The sequence below is a fragment of the Nerophis lumbriciformis genome, linkage group LG30 (genome assembly GCF_033978685.3).
Source record: "Nerophis lumbriciformis linkage group LG30, RoL_Nlum_v2.1, whole genome shotgun sequence".
NCBI classification, from domain to species: Eukaryota; Metazoa; Chordata; class Actinopteri; order Syngnathiformes; family Syngnathidae; genus Nerophis; species Nerophis lumbriciformis.
In genome coordinates, this window is record NC_084577.2 from 12,306,233 (window position 1) to 12,332,586 (window position 26,354).

Consider the following 26,354-nt stretch of genomic DNA (forward strand, 5'->3'; position numbering starts at 1 on the left):
TTGCTGTGTCAAAAAGAATGCAGTTGGGGAAAAAAATTAAAGCTTAAAAGCTCGTAGTGGTGGCATAGAACTTGTGTACGGTACATGTTTTTGAGGTAACATACCTTGAGGCTGTTGGAGGTGAATGGACTAATAATCTCTGATGGAATATCAAGGCCTGGGGGGCAAGGCAGAGAGAAGTTGCTGTCCAGGTATTTGCCACTCATAGCTTCCTCCACCAGCCTGTTGTTGATTGGACAACTGGTTAGTAAAACCTTACCAATGCTAGGTGAAGAAATAGGTAAAAATTTAAACATTTACAGTACATGTCATATCAGGTCAAAAGACAGTTCTGAATTTTTTCATAAACGCTCCCATTGTTTACATATGTAGATGACATCAAAATTACGACACTGAATCTATGAGGAAAAAGGTTTTCACTCAATCGACAATAAAAATAGATTACTTTTACAAACACATAATGAGAGCATGTAAATCTTGGGAGGATTATGATTACAATGTAGTGCCCCCACAAGAATATCACTTGCCCTACAAAATGTGAAGAAGACTAATTCTGGATGACGTACAGTAAACTATGCTAAAATACAAATGGACCAATGGTGCCATTTTGATTGTAGGCTGGGCTAACAGTCACACCATATGTTTTGGAGTTCACGCTCTAATCCTCAATGAAATACAACAAGTTACTGAGTTTTCAATTGGTTTCTTAGTCTTAATTCAACTCCAAAAATCAAACAGCTTGTGCACGATATTCTAATTTATTGAGTTACAGTTTTAACTAGAAATGTCCGATAATGGCTTTTTTGCCGTTACCGATATTCCGATATTGTCCAACTCTTAATTACCGATTACGATATCAACCGATACCGATATATACAGTCGTGGAATTAACACATTATTATGCCTAATTTTGTTGTGATGCCCTGCTGGATGCATTAAACAATATAACAAGGTTTTCCAAAATAAATCAACTCAAGTTATGGAAAAAAAAATGCCAACATGGCACTGCCATATTTATTATTGAAGTCACAAAGTGCTTTTTTTTTTTTAACATGCCTCAAAACAGTAGCTTGGAATTTGGGACATGCTCTCCCTAAGAGAGCATGAGGAGGTTGATGTGGGGTGATAGCGGGGAGTGTATCTTGTAGTGTCCCGAAAGAGTTGGTGCTGCAATGGGTTCTGGGTATTTGTTCTGTTGTGTTTATGTTGTGTTACGGTGCGGATGTTCGCCCGAAATGTGTTTGTCATTCTTGTTTGGTGTTCGTTCACAGTGTGGCGCATATTTGTAACAGTGTTAAAGTTGTTTATATGGCCACCCTCAGTGTGACCTGTATGTCTGTTGATCAAGTATGCCTTGCATTCACTTGTGTATGTGAAAAGCCGTAGATATTATGTGACTGGGCCGGCACGCAAAGGCAGTGCCTTTAAGGTTTATTGGCGCTCTGTACTTCTTCCTACGTCCGTGTACAAAGCGGTGTTTTAAAAAGTCAAATTTTACTCTTTGAAACCGATACCGATAATTTCCGATATAACATGCCTCAAAACAGCAGCTTGGAATTTGGGACATGCTCTCCCTGAGAGAGCATGAGGAGGTTGAGGTGGGGGGGGGGTAGCGGGGAGTGTATCTTGTAGTGTCCCGGAAGAGTTGGTGCTGCAATGGGTTCTGGGTATTTGTTCTGTTGTGTTTATGTTGTGTTACGGTGCGGATGTTCTCCCGAAATGTGTTTGTCATTCTTGTTTGGTGTGGGTTCACAGTGTGGCGCATATTTGTAACAGTGTTAAAGTTGTTTATATGGCCACCCTCAGTGTGACCTGTATGGCTGTTGATCAAGTATGCCTTGCATTCACTTGTGTATGTGAAAAGCCGTAGATATTATGTGACTGGGCCGGCATGCAAAGGCAGTGCCTTTAAGGTTTATTGGCGCTCTGTACTTCTTCCTACGTCCGTGTACAAAGCGGCGTTTTAAAAAGTCAAATTTTACTCTTTGAAACCGATACCAATAATTTCCGATATTACATTTTGAAGCATTTAACATCTCTAGTTTTAACACATTCAGGGTTCCCCCTTAGTATATTTGATCGTGGCGGTGCACCACAGCAACATATTAGCCACCACACCTTAAAAATAAAGTAATATAATATATTGTAGCGTCCAGAAAAACACACAAAGTCGGACACACTTTTTATGCTAACCAATTTTATGCTAACAATTGGACCAATTCCAACTAGTATTTCCTCCGTGCACACGTCTCCGTATTTCACTTCTAGACACACAACACTTCCTCTTTCTTGCCAACAGTGTGTTCACAGACCATGTGAGAACTGATATCAAAACACACCAACACATTAACATCAGCAGGTAGTTACAGTAATAATGGTATTACATAGTTTATTATTTGTGCACTATTGACTAGTGATGCTCTGAAAATTTGGCCGCCGGAAAAATACTTTGATTACAGAAACGGCGCTGCCAAACCGGTTGTTGTGTTGACGTAAGACATAAGCACAGGGTTCTCTAGATCGGAGTCAGCATGTCCGCAATGTGGATATACTTTGATGGCATCCCTCCATACATCCATCAATGCATCCTCTACCGCTTGTCCCTCTCTGGGTTGCCGGGCGGCTGGAGCCTATCCCAGCTTCATTTTTTTTAATACTAAATATTGGTATAATGTGTGTATATATTGTAACTGTTGATGTAGTTATGCTGTAGTTGAGTAAAAAAAGAAAATAGAAGAAAAAAGGCAGTCGCGGATATATGTCAAAATGCAGATAATCCGCCTGGTCGATCTCTATTTTTAACTGATAATAAATTAATACAAGGTCTTACCTTTGCCTGTCCTTGACCTCATTGAAAGTCATAGACGATCCATACAGAGTCAACTTCCATTCCTTTAACTCTCCCACGGTGGCACATTGCTCTGATAACGGCTCCTCTGCATGAAGAGAGGGGTTCGTAAACAAAGCGCAACAAAAAGATTGTGTGCTATCATTTTACAGCATGTGTCACTTCTTCTTACTGTGGTCAGATATCTTGAGAAGGTATTGGCCTTGAGCCTTCTCCCCCCAGCAACGCACAGTAGAGAAGGTCCAGTCTTGATAGCCTGAGGGGTCTCTTTTGTGTGAAAGAAGCAGAGGCCAACCAGAGGTGTGATGTGGATGCTCTACTGGTGCATCAAAAATATGTGAATATAGAGAAAGATGGCTAACCTGTCAACAACACGGCGGGCCCCAATGATTGATGGAACACCGCTGGGACATAACAACACAATCTCCAGATTGCCACGGCATGGGTGGGTTATTGTCACAGTAACAGCCACGTGCTCCAGTGTCTGCATCCCAGACTGTTCCACATCAGCAGCAGTGACTGAGGTGTGAATACAAACGGTACTCTCCATTACTGTGAATCTGTGACTATTACACATAATATGTCATATACAGTATAAGAGTAGAAAAATACAGTAGTTATGTTTGGTGTTGATGCCAAACAAATTCAATCTATGTCAACACTTTCAATACTACAGTCTTCCCTCGCCACACTGCGCTTCAAATGGTGCGGCTTCACTCCATCAGTTTTTTTTTGGCCACGAATTAGGTCTTATTTACGTCTTACAGTGGATTCGGAAAGTATTCACAGGGCTTCACTTTATTCACACTTGGCTAGGTTACAGCCTTGGAATAAATACATTTTCTGTCCTCACAATTCCTCTAAATTATCACATGCACATAAGTTTTCCACAGCCTTTGCACAATACTTTGTTGATACACCTTTGACAGAAATTACAGCCTCAAGTCTTTTTAAATTTGATGCCACAAGCTTGGCACACCTATCTTTGAACAGTTTTTCCCATTTCTTTTTGCAGAACCTCTCAAGCTCCATCAGGTTGAATGAGAAGCGTTGGTTTTTATCCAGGATGTCTCTGTACATTGCTGCATTCATTTTTCCCTCTATTATGACTAGTCTTTGAATTCCTGCTGCTGAAAAACACCCCCACAGCATGATGCTGCCACCACCCTGCTTCACTGTAGGGACGGTGTTGGCCCGGAGATGAGCGGTGCCTGGTTTCCTCCAAACATGACACCTGGCATCAATACCAAAGGGTTTAATATTTGTCTTATCAGACTATGAGCATGGTATGAGTGTTTTTCAGGCACAATTTGGCAAACGTTTGACTAAGAAATAGCTTCTGTCTGGCCACTATACCATACAGGCCTGGTCGGTTGATTGCTGCAAAGATGGTTGTCCTTCTGGAAGGTTCTTCTCTCTCCACTGATAGAGTGACCATTGTTTCCGGGATCACACAGCCCCCCCCCCTAGGGGGACCCGTCCCACTATTTGAGAAGGACTGCACTAAAAAAACTGACTTGTTAGACTGTGCTCTCTTTGTTCAATGTAAACACTAAATATTAAGGAGTTACCAAAAAATAAACAAGTGCTTTAATAACTAATATGTGCAAGGCTAATAAGATAAAAAAGTAAGTACATTGATTTTATTTCATTAGCATTTGATGGCCCTATTCTAATCATTTTGGGGATGACTCCAAAGCCTCACCAAGAATCACCGTGAGGCAATCTCTTAGTAGTTCCTGAACTATGATACTAATGAACCAATGTGCTCTTTGGCCATGTAAGGCTGCAAGAATCTTGGGGCTTGGGAGGGACATGAAGGGATGAAGTAAAGACTGTAAACAGAGGTGTAGATGATGAGTCAATGGGCTGATCTAGAACATTTAGTGATGGGGGAACATTTGGTAAATGTAAACAAATGCAGGGGTGGGAGGAGGAAACAATGAATTGTCCAACTTGACTGAATTTGACAAATTATACTTCTAGAATGAAGGCAAATGCCTAAAGTACATGTGATATTCAATACCTAACACACACTCCTCACTGGCAGTCAGCCTCAACACAGAGGCGGGCAAAGCGGAAAGGCAGATGAGGGGGAGAGGAAAAGAGAGAAAGGAAAGGAAATATTTCTCCTAAAATGACATCATCAAAAGCATTAAACAGTGTGAAAAAGCTGACAATCCAATCTGAAAGATTCCAAGAATACAAAAGCCTAGAGAGGAACAAATTGTAAAACAAATAAACAATTTGTAATGTGGACCGTGGCGATGTGGAGACATGTCGCTAAGTATTTCAATGTGGACCGAGCAACAGGCGAACATTACCAAATATGGAGGCCCAGACTGACGGAGGAAAGGGGAGGAGAGAGGGAAGGGTGGTGGCTGCATAGCAGCTTCATTGTAGTAGTTAACTGTTGAATGCAGAGCTGAGCTAAAGCAGCAGCCACACATAAACGTTACCTGTCCACATGCGAACCAGCTCCATGGGATAGGTTGGGATGAAGCCTTTCTCCTCTTTTACTGAGCTCTGATAGGACACTAAAAATGGCACAGACTCCCATATCTGGAAAACACAACAGAGCAAACATATCTAATCAGGGTGGGTCGACAAAACTACTTTTATACATTTACTTGATTTAACAAATAATTTTTCACAGTTGCCCCTACAATTATTTTAATGGGACGACCCCCTGAAGAAGGTCAAGCAAATTTTATGTAATTATTTTCTATATTGCACCATACCATAACTGATGTCATTTAAAAGGGGTCATATTATAAAAAAAATGTCAACATTTAGAACAGTTCCTTGTGGTCTACATTACATGTAATGGTGGTTCTTTGGTCCACATTTTCCTTTCTAGCTGTCTCTCTAGAATGCGCCGTTTTGTGGGCTGTCTTATTTACGTGCCAAGTCCTCCTCCAGGCATAGCCCCCTTCGACTGCATCTCCACCCTGTCAGCCATGTTGTAGTTTTCAGCGCTCCCATATAAAGTCTACTGATAAACATTATATGAGAAATGGCAACAGCAGAGGATTTTACCATGGATGTGCATGTATGACCCAGTCTGCCTCACAATAAGAAGATAGAGGAAAAAAAGGAAGCTATTGACTACAACGGAATAAAATGTTGACTTGCAAAAAGCTCTTTGAGTAAACTTCTACCACATATGGAGATATCCACTGACATTACTAAGACAAAATACATTACTCAATTCTCAAATTCTAAACAGCTTGTTTGGAGAAAGTTTGGAATAAGGCAAGATTGTTTTATTAATACAAACCCAGTTTCCATATGAGTTGGGAAATTGTGTTAGATGTAAATATAAACGGAATACAATGATTTGCAAATCATTTTCAACCCATATTCAGTTGAATATGCTACAAGGACAACATATTTGATGTTCAAACTTTATTTTTTGCAAATAATCATTAACTTTAGAATTTAATGCCAGCAACACATGACAAAGAAGTTGGGAAAGGTGGCAATAAATACTGATAAAGTTGAGGATGCTCATCAAACACTTATTTGTAACATCCCACAGGTGAACAGGCAAATTGCGAACAGGTGGGTGCCATGATTGTGTATAAAAGTAGATTCCATGAAATGCTCAGTCATTCACAAACAAGGATGGGGTGAGGGTCACCACTTTGTCAACAAATGCGTGAGCAAATTGTTGAACAGTTCAAGAAAAACTTTTCTCAACCAGCTATCGCAAGGAATTTAGGGATTTCACCATCTACGGGCCGTAATATCATCAAAGGGTTCAGAGAATCTGGAGAAATCGCTGCACGTAAGCAGCTAAGCCCGTGACCTTCAATCCCTCAGGCTGTACTGCATCAACAAGCGACATCAGTGTGTAAAGGATATCACCACCTGGGCTCAGGAACACTTCAGAAACCCACTGTCAGTAACTACAGTTGGTCGCTACATCTGTAAGTGCAAGTTAAAACTTTCCTATGCAAGGCAAAAACCGTTTATCAACAACACCCAGAAACGCCGTCGGCTTCGCTGGGCCTGAGCTCATCTAAGATGGACTGATACAAAGTGGAAAAGTGTTCTGTGGTCTGACGAGTCCACATTTCAAATTGTTTTTGGAAACTGCGGCCGTTGTGTCCTCCGGACCAAAGAGGAAAAGCCCCATCCGGATTGTTATAGGCGCAAAGTTGAAAAGCCAGCATCTATGATGGTATGGGGGTGTATTAGTGCCCAAGACATGGGTAACTTACACATCTGTGAAGGCGCCATTAATGCTCAAAGGTACATACAGGTGTTGGAGCAACATATGTTGCCATCCAAGCAACGTTACCATGGACGCCCCTGCTTATTTCAGCAAGACAATGCCAAGCCACGTGTTACATCGCCGTGGCTTCATAGTAAAAGAGTGCGGGTACTAGACTGGCCTGCCTGTAGTCCAGACCTGTCTCCCATTGAAAATGTGTGGCGCATTATGAAGCCTAAAATACCACAACGGAGACCCCCGGACTGTTGAACAACTTAAGCTGTACATCAAGCAAGAATGGGAAAGAATTCCACCTGAGAAGCTTAAAAATGTGTCTCCTCAGTTCCCAAACGTTTACTGAGTGTTGTTAAAAGGAAAGGCCATGGAACACAGTGGTGAACATGCCCTTTCCCAACTACTTTGGCACGGGTTGCAGCCATGCAATTCTAAGTTAATTATTATTTGCAAAAAAAAAATAAAGTTTATGAGTTTGAACATCAAATATCTTGTCTTTGTAGTGCATTCAATTGAATATAGGTTGAAAAGGATTTGCAAATCATTGTATTCCGTTTATATTTACATCTAACACAATTTCCCAACTTATATGGAAACGGGGTTTGTACCGTAGCTCCGTCATTCCTCTATGGTTTGATTTCCGGTAGGTCTATTGATTTTTTATTATGAAAGGTGGTAGTTATCAAATGTATTTGTCGAGGATCAATCACTATACAGTCGGCATGTGTGCATATGTTTGTGTAGTTGTTTAGACCCCCTACAAACCTAGGGGGAACACTGTTTTGAAACTAAATGGTGGTTGCAATTTGACTTGTTTATGTGACTTGTGTATACCTTGGCAGCATTAACAAGTTTCCATGCGTTGAGTAGACCAAAACCATGTTGATGGCTGTGATAGAAACCTGCTCCGTTCACCCTCCAGTCTGAACTGTTGTCACACTGTTATGAAACACAATGTTTAATGCAGATGAAAGCCAAAAAGGTATTTGACCCACTAACCTCAACTTAATATCTATAAAAATCAGTGACCTCAGTACCGAACACAATTCAACCACAATTACCATAGGACGTGTATATAAATGAATGACCAATTCAGATTTAAGCACCCCAGAAGGTTTACCTTGGTGGCAGTGAAGGCAATGATGTGCTGGATGTCCCTCCAGCTAAGACACGGTCGGACTTGGAGCATGAGGGCCACCATTCCGGCCGCAATGGGGGCAGCAGCTGACGTGCCAGTGTGGCCCTCAGTACATCCTGTCCCCTGTTGCATGGACCAGTCTGATGTCACCTAAAGAGACAGAGAGGATTCTATATAATCATATACCGGTAGGTCTCTGTATGGTATAAACAGTGAGGCGGTTGTAACAGTAAACAGAAAGCTGACATATGTATGCATCACAGACCATGCAGGTCAGCGGCAATTTAAAAAGCTAAGAACACTTGTATGAACAGCTAACAATTTGGACATCAATAAGATAAAGGTCAAAAACATTTGTAGAATGGAAGCTGTAATAGCATGACACAGGAGGTTAACTTCATAACTTCATGTCGTTCCATTTTCAAGTGTGACGTACTTTTGTGAATATACTGTATCAATGCTGTACAGTGAGAGATCCAAACAAACGTGTACAATGACAGGTTTCAGGGGCTAGAAACCAAAACTGCTCTATGTTGCTCGTATGCAGTTAACAACAGGCTGTTTGGTGGAGGCAGGAATTTTCAGCACTCTCAGTGTTAACACGCAGAGAACTCCAGGGATTTTTATAGACAGCTGTTCAAGCCCCACTCAAAATTTCAGGCAGCTAATCACTGTTGTTTGTAACACTTGAGCACAGAAGCATTATCGCCTACTGTGCAAACTACTGTTGTAAATTTAGTTAAATACCGGTAATTTACATCCAGGCAAGTAGATCAAAGTAATGAAACCTCGATAGTGAGAGTAAAGATGGAGTCAGGTCTTCCTGCAAAGACTTAACTTACTTCCATCCATCCATCTATTTTCTACCGCTTGACCCTCTTTCTCCATATACTTGTATATCCATGTAGTCGTCCCTCGTTCATTGCTGTTAACTGGTTCCGGAGAGAGCTGCGATAAATTAATTTCCGCGAAGTAAGGATCATTTAAAATACTTAAAAGGTTTTTGAACATTGTGAGAGCCTTCCAGATATGAAACAACACCCTTTAGTCACCTTTACACTTTTTAATCTGATTACTATGCTGCCTGAGGCAGAGCCAATCAGTGACCATGTTACAGCAACTCGAGGGTTCCTGGTTGGAATCCCACTTCCGCTATCCTAGTCACTGCAAGACATTTTACCACCTGCTGCCAGTGCCACACACACCGGTTTAAATGTAGCTTAAAGAATGTAGATAATGGGTTTCACTATGTAAAGCGCTTTGAGTCTCAAGAGAAAAACACTATATAAATATAACTCACTTCACTTCCTTTCTATGCTTGAAAATGCTTTAAGACCAAATAAAATGTAGAATAAGCTTTAAGAAAATTCATAAATATCCCCCAAAAATCTTATATGTGAATCTGAATATCAAGACACTTTGATGTGACAGGGGTGGGATCAGATAAGCTTCTTTCTACTCCTTTTTGACATGTTGAATTGTTACATGCAAGCGTGTAACTCTCTCTAATGCTCTCTATAACTATCTCTCTATCGCTCGCTCGCTCGCACACACACACGCACGTTTACATTTGGCCCATGCGCTCACTGTGGTCAGCTTGTGTATCATTCTCCCCAAGAGAGAGGCAATTCGGCGGACAAAGCTATTTTCCCCTAGGTAATGACAATCCGGGTCCAAGTCGTTTCCATAGTGACAAGTGACAAACAGTACCAAATAAAAGAAACTACTGCAGGCCATTAGTCCTGTCAGCATGTTTCATCATAACAGATAAAAATAGTATCTTGTAATAAATAGTAAAATTACTATTATTGATGGTGTAATTTGCATGTGCATTGCTAAGAAAAATGACTAAATATGCCCCAGTATTACAAGACTATATTATCCAACTAATTTTAAACGCAATCTCAATGGAAATAGCACATAAGTACCTCAACTTGTTTTACTCGCCGGTGGGTCGTTTTGCGTAAAGAAGCACAGCACGTGTCAAATGTGAATTATTGAATGACAAGGCCCTTCATATAAAATTTTACCCCGAACGTACTCCTGGCCACGATAATAATATTAGAACACATTTCCCTCTCAAACTTCCGATAGTTTTCGTGGCGCGTGTCATTAATACCCAATTGCTAAACAGAAGGATGTGGGTTTGATCCCGGTCATAGTTGAAACTATGGAATAGTGTTAAATCTATGTTTTAATGATGTTAAAATAGTTTAATATGCAAAACTTCAACAAATTTATAAAAAAGTGGACTGTTACAAAATCATGCTGATTGTCAAAGATGTTAGATAATATAACACGTGATAAAGCTTTTGTTATTCTGGAAATTCGTTGTGTGGCTCAAGGTAATATTATTTATATGGTGCTAGGGTACACATGATTTCAGCCTTTCAAAGCTCCTCTTGAACCACCAATTTTTGACCTCTGTATTTGTCAAATCCTAGTTATGGCCCTGTTTATATCATGTTTAATGAGAGGAGTAAAATAAGGTATTGTTTGTTATTACAACACAACATTTGTAATTTTATTAACTATTGGTTAGTGCAACGATAAAATAAATAATTTGTGTGTGCAATTTGTGTGTGACCTACAATGCTCCTCATTTTGTTCCCCCCACTACTGAAAGTGACAGCCAGCATGGAAGCACACTCCTCAGCGTAAAAGGGCATCCTGCCATTCTCATCAACGGCTCCTGCAACATTAACAGTAAAATATAACAGTATGTTATGGATATATCTAAGCCAATTAAAAAAATCACACATGAAACCCCATTTTACCGATAGTGATGGTATAGATGGAGTTGGCGTATCCGTCATAGTTGCAGTTATCATTATATTGACCTCCATTTCCACTGGCAACCACAAAGATGCTTCCAAAGCCACGTCTCCCGGCAATTACCCCATGCTGTAGTGCCGCCTGAGGAGTTCAGAAATCATAATTAAACTTACCAAATTATATGGCATCCTGTGAATAAGAGTATGTTTCTTATACAACGAAGAGAACATGTAAAAGAGTAAAAACACACTAAGGCCCTATAAGCAATCTGCTGAGAGGTACTGCCCTCTATTGGTCAACACTGCAGTATGCTAGATCTATTTGATCAGGGGAACTGCACTATCGTTCACAGTCATTACGAGAGACAAGAAGACGAATGTTTTTTTATTTTTTTAAATGCATTCTAACTCGTAAATAAATGTCTGCTTACAATGGAGCTAATGGGAGATCCTCTTTTGTGCCCTTAAATCCCTCTGAAAAAACATCCAAAAAGCACCAACAAAACTCCATTTACATTTTATGACTTATGCTCTACGTAAATATGTAATGTGTAATATTTTGGTAATTTTATGCAATGGAATTTCTTTATTGGCCACATTGATTTCACAGAGCGCATAGCTACCTTCGTTATTTCCATTAAAAACTACCACCACTAATCATGGCAGACTTCGTGAGTGCCAACAATGATTACTTTGGGAGAAATAATGATCCAGAACCTTATATTTTTACGCCTAAATATAAGGAGGATGAGCTCTAGTGAAACACTTTAAGCCATTATGTAGCAGTAGTGCTAAGTGCTAAACAAGAAATACAAAATAAGAACATAATACAGTCACATACAATGTCGTCTTTGACTGGGATGCTGACTGATGGGTTGTTTATATCTTTCAGCACAAGACCTATACTCCCCGTTTAGATGATTAATTCAGCTTAGTCCTCATATCTCAGGTAAAAAATAATGCTTAAATAAGCAAGCATCTTTCTTGCAATGTCTTTGGTTGTAAGTAGAATGTTTATATTGACCAACTTCTCAGCTTATGGCCACAACCTTCTATTCTACAGGTGTGAGGCATGATTTCTAATCTTGCATTAAATTTTACAAATTTAGAGGATATTTGGCAGTAGCAGCAGCAGCAGCAATAGTAGCTGCAGTAGTAGTTATGCCCTCTTTGAGCAAGAAGCCGTGTTACTAAAAGTAGGTACTCGGTTTTAGTTCTTACAACAATGTAGTTGTAGCTTGGTTTTAATATGCAGGTCACGGCATTGTTGGCGTTTTTTTAATGTTTTGGGGGGTTTAAAAGGTGGACTAGATCAATCATGTTAGCCACATTGTTAATTGCCTCATACTAGCATCTTTTTTTTTTCTACAATTTTGACTACACAGAAAAGAGAAAAACATGTATTCTTGTCTTTAGAGAGTTTGTGAATGATGGGCAAAATAAAAAAATTAAAAAAGGTGCAGTTGCAGTCTGTCTCACCTTTCCTAAGGGGTGAGGTCCATCCACAGTGTGTCCATCATCATCAGGGCCCCAACTAAGAGACCACAATGCACATCAGTTGTTTACAATATACTATAAATTGATCTATTACAACACACCTTGCATTATAATACATTTCTTAACGACATAAGAGGGTCAGAGTGAGACAGAGTGTGTTACCTGCAGCTGTAGATGTCGTTGACTTGGTAGTGTTTGTTGAAGGCTATGGCTTCCAGGCTATCTGTCAGTGGCCCATCCAGAACCCTGATACCTGGGGAAAGAAGAACGTATATCTTCCACAACACATTGGGAGCTGGAAATAAGCACAAAACTAATAACATTTCGACTGTGTACCTGCCACTTTACTGCCATACGCCACCCCCACAGCACAAAAGCTGTTGTTGGGAACAGCCGCGATCTCACCGGCACATCGAGTCCCATGGTGGTTGTCACTGTGCACGTCTGGGTGGGGCATGGGATCCTCGTCATTAGAATTCAGATCATAGCTGCCCTCTGGACTCTTGACACAAAATAAATTTGGGTCAATGTACACAATGTAAAAAGACTAACTACACATTTTGGATCTTAATTGGACATCTTAAAAGGGGATCTTTGATGAAATTTGTCTTTTCTGGCTTATAAATGTTACGAAGTTAGATATTTGAGTTAAACAATGTCAAAGCATCAAATCATAAAGTTAATGCATTTTGCCGTGAGCTTGCACAGTTTTGTATGCCTCTGTTCACAGGGCTTTGCAGTCTGGCTACGCTGGGATGTCGCAGCAAGGTGGACGTACTAAGTTAGACATTAAGTCAAGCTCTCAGCCAGAGGTGGAGAAGCTCTAATTGTGGCATGTACATAATAACACTGACGTGCAACATGCAGTGACATAAATGCTGCAATTGCAGCGTGTGTAAGTGTAACTAATGGTGTGATCGGGTGAATCTATGTACAGTTGTGGTCAAAAGTTTACATACACTTGTGAAGGACATAATGTCATGGCTGTCTTGAGTTTCCAATAATTTTTACAACTCTTATTTTTTTGTGATAAGAGTGATTGGAGCACATACTTGTTGGTCACAAAAAACATTCATGAAGTTTGGTTCTTTTATGAATTTATTATGGGTCTACTGAAAATGTGACCAAATCTGCTTGGTCAAAAGTATACATACTTGACATGTAACCTAATGTTAATATTAGGTTACATGTCCCTTGGCAAGTTTCACTGCAATAAGGTGCTTTTGGTAGCCATCCACAAGCTTCTGGTTGAATTTTTGACCACTTCTCTTGACAAAATTGGTGCAGTTCATCTAAATTTGTTGGTTTTCTGACATGGACTTGTTTCTTCAGCATTGTCCACACATTTAAGTCAGGACTTTGGGAAGGCAATTCTAAAACCTTAATTCTAGCCTGATTTAGCCATTCCTTTACTACTTTTGACATGTGTTTGGGGTCATTGTCCTGTTGGAACACCCAACTGCGCCCAAGACCCAACCTCCGGGCTGATGATTTTAGGTTGTCCTGAAGAATTTGGATGTAATCCTCCTTTTTCTTTGTCCCATTTACTCTCTGTAAAGCACCAGAGCATGATACTACTACCACCATGCTTGACGGTAGGAATGGTGTTCCTGGGATTAAACGCCTCACCTTTTCTCCTCCAAACATATTGCTGGGTATTGTGGCCAAACAGCTCAATTTTTGTTTCATCTGACATCACATGGACAAAGATAAGACCTTCTGGAGGAAAGTTCTGTGGTCAGATGAAACAAAATTTTAGCTGTTTGGCCACAATACCCAGCAGTATGTTTGGAGGAGAAAAGGTGAGGCCTTTAATCCCAGGAACACCATTCCCACCGTCAAGCATGGTGGTGGTAGTAGTAGTAATATGCTCAGTGGCCTTGTGGTTAGAGTGTCCGCCCTGCGATCGGTAGGTTGTGAGTTCAAACCCCGGCCGAGTCATACCAAAGACTATAAAAATGGGACCCGTTACCTCCCTGCTTGGCACTCAGCGTTGAGAGTTGGAATTGGGGATTAAATCACCAAAAATTATTCCCGAGCGTTGCCACCGCTGCTGCTCACGGCTCCCCTCACCTCCCAGGGGGTGAAGAAGGGGATGGGTCAAATGCAAAGGACAAATTTCACCACACCTAGTGTATGTGACAATCATTAGTACTTTAACTTTAACTTTTAACTCTGGGCCTGTTTTGCTGCCAATGGAACTGGTGCTTTACAGAGAGTAAATGGGACAAAGAAAAAGGAGAATTACCTCCAAATTCTTCAGGACAACCTAAAATCATCAGCCCGGAGGTTGGGTCTTGGGCGCAGTTGGGTGTTCCAACAGGACAATGACCCCAAACACACATCAAAAGTGGTAAAGGAATGGCTAAATCAGGCGAGAACTAAGGTTTTAGAATGGAAATTCCTAAAGTCCTGACTTAAACGTGTAGACAATGCTGAAGAAACAAGTCCATTTCAGAAAACCAACAAATTTAGCTGAACTGCACCAATTTTGTCAAGAGGAGTGGTCCAAAATTCAACCAGAAGAGCTTGTGGATGGCTATCAAAAGCGCCTTATTGCAGTGAAACTTGCCAAGGGACATGTAACCAAATATTAACATTGCTGTATGTATACTTTTGACCCAGCAAATTTGGTCACATTGTCAGTAGACCCATAATAAATTCATAAAAGTTAATGAATGTATTTTGTGACCGACAAGTATGTGCTCCAATCACTCTATGACAAAAAAATAAGAGTTGTAGAAATGATTGGAAACTCAAGACAGCCATGACATTATGTTCTTTTCAAGTGTATGTAAACTTTTGACCACGACTGTACTGTCTAGAAAAAGAATGTGTTGTCGATTTACAGTATATTGGAAAAAAGTGTACATTTTCAAAAGATAAATTATGACAGAGGAAGAGAGTGGGGTGTGATCATACATATTGCAGAATGACTTGAAAAGTGGGTTATAAAAGGGACTGTGAAACTAAATTTTGGCACAATTCAAACCAAAACATACAGGTAAAAGCCAGTAAATTAGAATATTTTGAAAAACTTGATTTATTTCAGTAATTGCATTCAAAAGGTGTAACTTGTACATTATATTTATTCATTGCACACAGACTAATGCATTCAAATGTTTATTTCATTTAATTTTGATGATTTGAAGTGGCAACAAATGAAAATCCAAAATTCCGTGTGTCACAAAATTAGAATATTACTTAAGGCTAATACAAAAAAGGGATTTTTAGAAATGTTGGCCAACTGAAAAGTATGAAAATGAAAAATATGAGCATGTACAATACTCAATACTTGGTTGGAGCTCCTTTTGCCTCAATTACTGCGTTAATGCGGCGTGGCATGGAGTCGATGAGTTTCTGGCACTGCTCAGGTGTTATGAGAGCCCAGGTTGCTCTGATAGTGGCCTTCAACTCTTCTGCGTTTTTGGGTCTGGCATTCTGCATCTTCCTTTTCACAATACCCCACAGATTTTCTATGGGGCTATGGTCAGGGGAGTTGGCGGGCCAATTTAGAACAGAAATACCACGGTCCGTAAACCAGGCACGGGTAGATTTTGCGCTGTGTGCAGGCGCCAAGTCCTGTCGGAACTTGAAATCTCCATCTCCATAGAGCAGGTCAGCAGCAGGAAGCATGAAGTGTTCTAAAACTTGCTGGTAGACGGCTGCGTTGACCCTGGATCTCAGGAAACAGAGTGGACCGACACCAGCAGATGACATGGCACCCCGGTTTGGGTTGGTTTGGTTTGCATTTCCTTTGGAAATCGAGGTCCCAGAGTCTGGAGGAAGACAGGAGAGGCACAGGATCCACGTTGCCTGAAGTCTAGTGTAAAGTTTCCACCATCAGTGATGGTTTGGGGTGCCATGTCATCTGCTGGTGTGACACACGGAATTTTGGATTTTCATTTGTTGCCACTTCAAATCATCAAAATCAAATGAAATAAACATTTGAATGCATCAGTCTGTGTGCAATGAATAAATATAATGTACAAGTTACCAGAGGTGTGGACTCGAGTCACATGACTTGGACTCGAGTCAGACTCGAGTCATGAATTTGATGACTTTAGACTCGACTTGACAAAATGTAAAAAGACTTGCAACTCGACTTAGACTTTAACATCAATGACTTGTGACTTCACTTGGACTTGAGCCTTTTGAATTGACATGACTTGACATGACTTGCTACTTTCCCCAAAACCCAAAGATGAAAAAGTTATTCGGGAGCGCTCCGTATTTTTCATTGTGTACTTGTCTATCAGCGTTGCGTGTGTCAGCTGGTGTGGTCTCAGTACAACAGCCAATCAAATTAGATCTACTTTGTTTTCATCACACAGCATTCATCCAATCAAATTGCAGGACAACCAACGAAGAAGACATGTCCAAACCACACGTCAGTGAACAAAAAAATGATACCTAAAATAATTTCGTTTGGGTATAAAAATTACGAGGTGGTCAACACAAAACGGTTTGCAGTATGCAACACATGCGGTTCGAAAATTACTGATGGAGAGGCAACAACTTCCAACTTCGTCCGGCATTTGAAGTTGCACAAAGAACGGTAAGTTTTGAATGTAAGATAACGTTTATTGGCTAAGTAACGTGACTTTTATTTGCTGTGTAGTTAAATCAGTGAGGCTGTAAACTCACTGCTAACGTTATAACGTTATTGTAAACACGGGAATCTGTTGCAGTTCACTACCTTATTCATACTTTTTGTTCAGTGATTTTTTTAAAGCAGGGTTACGTTAGTCAATATATCACACGTAACGTTAGACGGCGGTCAGCAGCACCGCGTATTTTAGCCACCTAAAAAAAGACAAAAATAGTAAAATAAAGGTCAGTTAAAATGTATACTATATTATGAATATGTGTACCGTTTTAGCTAGCTTTCTGACATACTGTTGGTTGTTTACCTCAGTGGTCCCCAACCACCGGGCCGCGGCCCGGTACTGGTCCGTGGATCGATTGGTATCGGGCCGCACAAGAAATAATTTTTTTTCTTTTCTTTTTTTAATTAAATCAACATAAAAAACACAAGATACACTTACAAGTAGTGCACCAACCCAAAACAACTCTCTCCCCCCTTTTGTTCTGGGCATTGAACATGAAGACTCTTCCTTCACTGTTCCGAGTGGCCATGAGAGTCTTGGCAGTGCCTGCCTCCAGTGCTCCAGTGGAGCGAGTTTTCAGCCATGGTGGCATCATACTACGCCCCCATCGTGCACAAATGACTGACAGACTCTTGGCTAATTTGGTCTTTTGCAAATGCAATGCAGCATAGGGCCCTGACATATAAAAAGTACAACTTTTTTGTTATGTTCACGTATATGTCATGTTTTTTCAATGTTAACACTTTTGTACAAATAAGTACATTTGCACTTTATTTTTCAATGTGTTTGTTCTGTAAAGGAATGAGTTAATGTTTAAAATGACTGGTTAATAGTGCTATTATAAAGTGCAATGTCAGCACAATTTTCTTTCCTGCAATTTAAAATGCACTTGTTTTAATAAATAAATACAGCGTTTGAAAAGCATACACAATCTGTGTTAATATATTAGTCTGTGGTTAAAAGGACTTGAAAGGACTCGAAACTCAAAATGCAGGACTTAGGACTTGACTTGAGACTTTCCAGTCTTGACTTTGGACTTGACTCGGGGCTTGCCTGTCTTGACTCGGGACTTGACTCGGACTTGAGGGCAAAGACTTGAGACTTACTTGTGACTTGCAAAACAATGACTTGGTCCCACCTCTGCAAGTTACACCTTTTGAATGCAATTACTGAAATAAATCAAGTTTTTCAAAATATTCTAATTTACTGGCTTTTACCTGTATACAATACGTATTATCTGGACCACACAAATGTGTTTAAAATGTAGATTAAAATCATCAAATATATCATATAAATATATAAATAATCAAATATGCCAAACACTGGATAGACTTCTTCACAGTCTGTGAAAATGTCAGCTATGCTCTAATATTCAAAGGTTAGAGCTCGATGTCTATCTTAATGCTTTGTTGTTTTGAAGAAATGCTTCTTGCTTACAAAAGAACAGTGACTTACATAATTAGGTTGTATATCTTGATGGGTGTGTTGTATGCCGTCATCAACCACTACCACAGTTACTCCTTGGCCGGTTATGTTACGCTCCCACACTCCTGTCACATTGATGTCCATCCCTTTATTGACATCATTGTGCTTCAACACAAATTAATAAAAAAGGGAAACAATTAAATCAACAAAGATAATGTCCTTTTTAAAAATAAGCCAAAGGTTATGTTCGTTTTTACTTATTAAGCATACCAGTTTTAATTTCTACAGAATTATATGAATACCTTTTAGTATCCTAACCTTACCAGGTGCCACTGTTTAGGGTATCGAGGGTCATTGAAGGCCATAGATCTTTTGGAGCGGCTCAGAACCTTCTCTTCAGAGTACCAAAGAACATGAGGGTGGGTTGCTAGAAAATCCCCCGGATGCTTTCTTTGAACTTGAGCAGCAGGGTGAGAAGAACACAGCAAATAGTGGCCTTCTAACTGTCCAATCTGGCCATAGTTGTGCAGCCCAGCCTGTTCTGCCACCTGGAATAGCAGAAGTACAGACGACAAGCACAACAATTTGTGCTTCTTCATTTTTGTGACTTCAAAACAATGACACATCACTAATGGCACACGGAAGTTTCATTTTAAACATTCTCAAAGATGTATTCATAAAACAACAGGTTCAGTACAAATATGTCTCATGTTAAATACACCTTCTTTCTCATAATATATATAATTCACAGGAATGGGTAGGTGGTCAGACAGGTGGTGCACACATTCCATGTGGTTCTCCGTTTAGGTGGGCAACTGGTGATGAGTTTATTACAGCACATTTGGAATGGTTTTGGCCTAAATATAAAAAAAGCTACATGAACATGGTAGCAGAGTGCTTGCAAAAGCTGTACAAGGCTTTGTTCTTTGTGCTACAGATGCGGCAGCATTGTGCAAAAAAATCTATAGTCACCATTTGATTAGTTTTTTTGACAATACTTTTATGACAAATACAACTTGTACACAGACCTCAATTGTCAACAAAATTGAGTAAAAAAAATTGTGGCGAGTATTTGTTCATTGTTTTGTTAGCAGGCTTCTTCATAGTTCATGGAGAATGATAAATGGACCAATATGATTCTAGGAAGTGGACCTTTGATGCCAAAATGACAAAAAATAATAATCAGTGCATCCAATATTTCGCTGGCTGTTTGAATGATCATTACGACCTAAAACGCTTGATTTTGTGGCAGATTTTTCAAAAAGTTGCTCATTTTGTTTACTTCAATAACAGTGCGTAAGCATGTGATTTTACAAATGATGAACCTTAAACCCTAACGAGCACAGGATTTCAACAACTTTGACAAAATGCATATATCTGCATCATTAATTCTAGTGCAGAGTACATTTTTAAACAAAACAGGTTTGCCAGTCCTCACATGGCATTGTAGGCCTTTTTCGAGATGCCTGATTTTTCAGACATTTGTCCCAAACATTGCAAAGGAAGAAAGTGGTAATGTCTCGTGAGAGCAAATGCATAAATAAATCAAATTTACAAAAGGTCTGTCCCCCTCTCTCACTGTAAGATAATCACAATAACAGGCTCCTGAATTCTGGCTATCTGAGTCTAGCTTTTATATATGTATATATTTACATTTACAGTTTTTATACTATGATTTACACGTTTTGATAGTCACAGTACTTCTCAAAAGCTTGTTACAAAATATATCAATTACATATTTACTACAGTTTGCACTACAGTGGCGACTTAACTATTACACAGACCCCTGTCACAAGCTGCAGAATTGATATTACAGCAACTCAGACAATTGACATTAAACTACCAACCCATTGCCTTAGTGTTTATAAAGCACAGTACCTGGTTCGCAATTGCATCCAGTTTTAAAGATCTTTGTCCACCACCTTCGTCCTCATGATGTTGATCAGCGTGGAGCCGGACAGCCCAGGACTGACCTGGGCTGCAAGGGTATGATGAAGGTGATTGGGGGAAAGGTAATGACGGGGCGACGGTAGGAAGATGGGTCAAAAGCATGATAGCAAAAGAGGAGAAAAAGAGAAGGAAAAGCAATGCGGGAAAATGGGGAGTTGTCATCGCAAAAGATGACAAAAAGGCTCAACTGGGTGAACCGTCCTCATCTGAACAAGCTGGATGTGAGACAAAAGAGAAAACAAAAGTGCTCGTAAGTGAGGGTCTTCTGCAAGTAATTAAGGCTCGGAATATAATTTATTTATTCCACTAAAAGGGAAAATTACCATATTTTCCAGATTATTAGATGCTACAATTTTTCCTGTGCTTTGAACCCTGCAGCTTAAAAAAACGGTGCGGCTAATTAATGGATTTGTCTTCGCCAACAGCCATAATGTTTTGTTTTCAACAAATAGCTTTCATAAAACACCCACAGAAACATTGAAAAAGGTGTTACTGTTTGTGCTCGGGCTGCACAATTTTAAGAAAAAACCTAATTACAAACTTTCTCTCCAAAATTGCGATTCAATGTGCAATTTTTATATTTTATACAAATAAATGCACAAAACCGCAAAATACCAATTGAAGGAAGACATGTTGCTTTCAGACTGTCAATCAATATATTCTAATCTCAAAGTGCCACACATTAAAACAATATGCAATAATTTACTTCCAAAAATATTTGGCTTTATGCAGACAGACCCAGAGCTTTTGTTTACATCATGCCCTTTAACTGAAGAAATAATCAATAAAAACTATACTGCGTTCACAATGTAATGCAATCATAACATATATTATTAATGCAAGTAACCATTTGAAAGGATATTTCATTACTGTGAAATTGTTTACCATTGAACTGTAAATGGAAGGTAAATAACATTTGTTATCCCGAATAAATAAACAAACAAAAAATAAAATTGACTCATTTCTGTAATAAACAATTAAACTTAAATAGATATTGAACATCTTAGTGTTCTTTTTTTCCAGTTGGAAAAATTGTCTTTTTGTTTATTACTATCACATGATCATGGCATTTTCGCTTATTCGTCCGTGTTTCACCTTTTTTTGTGGACTTGCTGTATCTGCACTGCAACCAAATAATTTCTTTGTTGTGGGATTAATAAATCCTAGCCTATCCATCTATCTATCTAGATGTATACAAATACACACACATATACATATATATATACATATATATATATATATATATATATATATATATATATATATATAGGGTACCCCCCCTCATGAAACAGGCCTGTAGAGATGAAATAGTTTTGTGATTTTTTTCCCACACATACATATATATATATATATATATATATATATAGACATACATATACACAAATATGTATATACATATGTATATATACACAAACATATATACATATATATGTGTGTATATATGTATATATATTTCATATACATACACATATGTTAATTTTCCTGAGGGAACTCTCCTGAAGGAATCAATAAAGTACTATCTATCCATCTATATGTTGTATATATATTTTATAAACATATATACACATACACACAATTTATTTATATTATATACATACACACACATTATATATATATATATATATATATATATATATATATATATATATATATATATATATACACACACACATATATATACATACATACACATATATACTGTATATACACATACACATATATATACATACATATATATACTTACGTACATACATACATTTATATACATATATGTGTATACCGTATTTTCCGCACCATAAGGCGCCCTGGGTTAAAAGCCGCGCCTTCAATGAACGGCATATTTCAAAACTTTGTCCACCTATAAGCCGCCCGGTGTTGTAAGCCGCATCTAACTGCGCTAAAGGAATGTCAAAAAAACAGTCAGATAGGTCAGTCAAACTTTAATAATATATTAAAAACCAGCGTTCTAACAACTCTGTTCACTCCCAAAATGTACGCAAACATACGTATATCAACATGGACAGAGCTGCGTGAAAAAAGCCACCCGGCCTCTTCGCGTAAACTTAAACTTACCTTAACCACTCGCTCATCTTTTCTTCATCCATCCCTTCGAGTTAGCTTTTATGATGACGCCGGCTGGAAAGGTCTCTTTTGGCAAGGTCTTCCTTTTGAATATCACCATGGGATTTTCTGGCCATTAGCATGGCAAGCTAGAACCACAGTGAAGGATGACTTCTCATTCCCTGTGGTGCGAATATTCACCGTACGTGCTCCCGTTGTATCCAGTGCGGTTCACAGGAATATCAGTTGCTGTGAAATAGTACCGGTAATCCGTGTGCGGATGGAGAGATTGTGTCTTTTCATGAACCGGATCCCTGACGCTTAGTAGGAGCCATTTTGTGGTCTTTACAGATGTAAACACACAAAGGAAATGAAACGTATGGTGATATCCGCGCGCTTTTTCTTCTTCTACGCGGGCGGGTGGTTGCTTACAGTAGAAGAAGAAGCGCTTCCTGTTCTATGGGGGCGGGTGCTTACCTTGGCGGTTGCTTGCGTAGAAGAAGAAGCGCTTCCTGTTCTACCGGGAAAAAAGATGGCGGCTGTTTACCAAAGTTGCGAGATCGAAACTTTATGAAAATGAATCGTAATATTAATCCATATATAAAGTGCACCGGGTTAAAAGCCGCACTGTCAGCTTTTGAGTAAATTTGTGGTTTTTAGGTGCGGCTAATAGTGCGGAAAATACGGTATATATATATATACACACACATACATACATACATACATATATCGAAGAATTTTACCCTTCCATCACGCAAGACCTACTGACTCAAGCACTAGGCTTCGCCTCAGACTACGACTCAATCACAGGCAACGAAAGAAACATCATCATCCACGCAAAAAACTCCATTCTCATCCACAACAGTACACCATGGCAAAAAAAGAACAATGCAACATTTGACGTCACTATGGGAAGTTTTGACGGAGCAGAAACGTGTGAACTCGTTGGGAGTTTCCTCCTCTCCCAGCTCGCTAGCCTCAATCTGAACCTTGGTATTTACCGTGATGACGGACTGGCAGTGTGTCGCGCCTTGCCAAGGAGCAGCGAGAATACCAAGAAGCGCATATGCCAAATTTTTTAAGAGAACGGCCTACGGATCACGATTGAAGCCAACAAGCAAACCGTCAACTTCCTTGACGTCACTTTCAACCTGAGAAATAACAGCTACCAACCATTCACGAAACCCAACACAACACTCCAATACGTGCACCATGACAGCAACCACCCACCCACCACCACGAAAAGAATACCTACCGGAATTAATAAAAGGCTATCGATGCTGTCATCTAGCAAAGCTGAATTTGACCAAGCAACCCCCCCGTACCAAAAAGCCCTTGATGAAAGCGGATACAATTTCACCCTCACCTATGAACCCACGCCAGGAAACCAGCCAAAAAAGAACAGAAAACGAAACGACATCATCTGGTACAACCCCCCATACAGCAAAAACGTCTCAACTAACATTGGACACAAATTCCTCAATCTGATTGACAAACACTTTCCCAAAGACAACACCCTAAGAAAAGTATTCAACAAGAACAACATTAAATTGAGCTACAGCTGTATGAACAATATACGACAAATCATCTCAAACCACAACAAAACAATTGCAAATGAGCTGTCGGCCCCCGGACAGAGCGACTCCAAAACCAACAAAGGCTGTAACTGTCGAAAGAATCCTGATTGCCCTCTCAACGGGGGGTGCTTACAAACATCAGTTGTCTACCAATCTAAGGTAATACGCAAGGACATTAACACATCCGACACATATGTAGGATTAACCGAGGGAGAATTCAAAACCAGATGGAACAATCACAAGGCTTCTTTCAGGAACCAAAACCTGCGGAATACCACAGAACTCAGCAAACACATTTGGGACCTCAAAGACAATAATGTTGAATATTCAATAACATGGCAAATTCTTGCATCCAGCACACCTTACAATAGTGGTAATAAAAGATGCAACCTATGCTTGAAAGAGAAACTGTTTATTATTTACCGTCCAGACCTGTCATCCCTCAACAAGCGCAGCGAAATTGTAACAGCATGCCGCCACAGACGGAAACACCTCCTAGGTAACACATGAGCCAATCACCACGCCCCTACGCCAGCCTGTACCCACCCACTCTGTGCACTATATAAACCATGGTATGTGAATGCTCCCATTAAAATCTCCTGATGATTGAGGGTACCCCCCTCATGAAACAGGCCTGTAGAGATGAAATAGTCTTGTGATTTTTTTCCCCACACATACATATATTGCGCTCTACTACGGTATCGAGCACTATTTTTTGGATAACCTTATTAAGACATATACATACATATATATATCATTGTATGTATGTATGTGTATATATATATATATACCGGTATATATATATATATATATATATATATATATATACACACATACATATATTAAGAATACGAATCAGATGGCATTCCACTAATAAACATATATACTGTACATGTGTTATCTGTAAAGCAAAGTCTCCAAATGAAGTGGTACCCTACAGACTATTAATTCTATACTCTTTATATAGTATCAATTGACCTTTTGAGGTATAGTATGCGGTAGTTCTCAGATGTTTCATCATCTGATTAGCTTGTGAATAGACAATACACTTTAAATTGTCTGGCCTTGGACATGAATACAACCATATGTAGTGTATATAGCTTACTGTGATACTGTATAATGATATTGGGGTTGTGCTAACTATCAATTTATGATGCTAAATACAGCTTTGTGTTTAGCCAACTGGTATATTTTTGTTTTGCCCGTTAAACAACACGTTATACAAACGTTTGAGGGCACAGAGCTTTGCGTACTGTAACTAACTTTCAGTGCAGTTACTGCTCAAGTTTAGCAGTAAAGCCTAGCAAAACAGGTAGTACTCCTGTGCATTTAGTAGTCAAACGTAACCTTTTTAAATATGGTTTATTTGTAGAAGTGTAATAAGTAATATAACTGACCAGTCGTTACCTACCTTAGTAAAAAAGAAATCGTTCCTCTCATGTGTTTGTGGCGAAATTTGCTTGTTACAGTTCGACACTGTTCCGTCAGTCACTTCCGCATTATGCATGTCGCTACGTGTGCGTCTGACGTCACAAAACTGTACGTAACCATATACGTCATTTGCGTTACCAAATTGTCCCAATGTCAGGAAAGCCGCGCCCACACAGTCCATTTTCATTACAGGGGTCTTTCTAGAATTGAGAAAAAAACAGTTTTTTCCATTTGTTCATACATAAAGTGTGGTTGCACGAATACTTTATGTTAAATGCGTGCATTGCCAGGCCAATGCGTTTATTATTTCAATCACATGTGTATATCTCTAGCAACTAATCACCTCTAAAATGTAGATTGTTTTATTTGGATCCAAAAAAAAAAAAAAAAAAAAATAGAGGACACACATTCAAGGATGAGATGTATTCAGATGAAGATGATGTCACAACACTTTAAATGGTTAAAATATATTTTAAACACTTTTAATACTTTATAGATGATATTTCATACATTTCTTTTCATGGTTATGTTTTAGTGCAACAACATGTATTTAATAAATATGACATTGTATATTACAGTCAGAACATGAACTTTATTTGACCAACAGTAACATCCGTGTCTAGCAGATAAAAGACACAGTTGAGTTATATTTACAGTCAGTGGAGATATGATGTGTTTTAAAGTGTATAACATCTTTTGCACTTTTCCAAGCATAGTGTAAATGGTCCTCTTAAAAGACATCCAGCATTGAGTTGGGCTATTTCTGTGCCATTTATAAGAAGCCCTATTGGTCATACAGATTGGTAACA

At 39.3% G+C, this 26,354-nt stretch overlaps 1 protein-coding gene across 1 annotated transcript in view; it reads right to left on the reverse strand.

Moving 5' to 3' along the window:
* Window positions 1-25,662, reverse strand: part of pcsk7 (proprotein convertase subtilisin/kexin type 7) — a 29,325-nt gene extending 3,663 nt beyond the window's left edge. Inside the window, exons 1-16 of the mRNA XM_061925547.1 lie at window positions 25,526-25,662; window positions 20,405-20,691; window positions 18,850-19,074; window positions 18,557-18,691; window positions 12,828-12,993; window positions 12,654-12,744; window positions 12,474-12,528; window positions 10,998-11,136; window positions 10,812-10,912; window positions 8,203-8,370; window positions 7,917-8,021; window positions 5,308-5,410; window positions 3,211-3,367; window positions 3,021-3,115; window positions 2,831-2,936; window positions 105-222 (exon numbers count right to left, since the gene is read on the reverse strand). Of these exons, the coding sequence (XP_061781531.1) occupies window positions 105-222; window positions 2,831-2,936; window positions 3,021-3,115; window positions 3,211-3,367; window positions 5,308-5,410; window positions 7,917-8,021; window positions 8,203-8,370; window positions 10,812-10,912; window positions 10,998-11,136; window positions 12,474-12,528; window positions 12,654-12,744; window positions 12,828-12,993; window positions 18,557-18,691; window positions 18,850-19,074; window positions 20,405-20,638 (1,998 nt within the window). The 5' untranslated portion in view covers window positions 20,639-20,691; window positions 25,526-25,662. The remainder of the gene's footprint in view (window positions 1-104; window positions 223-2,830; window positions 2,937-3,020; window positions 3,116-3,210; window positions 3,368-5,307; window positions 5,411-7,916; window positions 8,022-8,202; window positions 8,371-10,811; window positions 10,913-10,997; window positions 11,137-12,473; window positions 12,529-12,653; window positions 12,745-12,827; window positions 12,994-18,556; window positions 18,692-18,849; window positions 19,075-20,404; window positions 20,692-25,525) is intronic.
* Window positions 25,663-26,354: the final 692 nt, after the last annotated feature.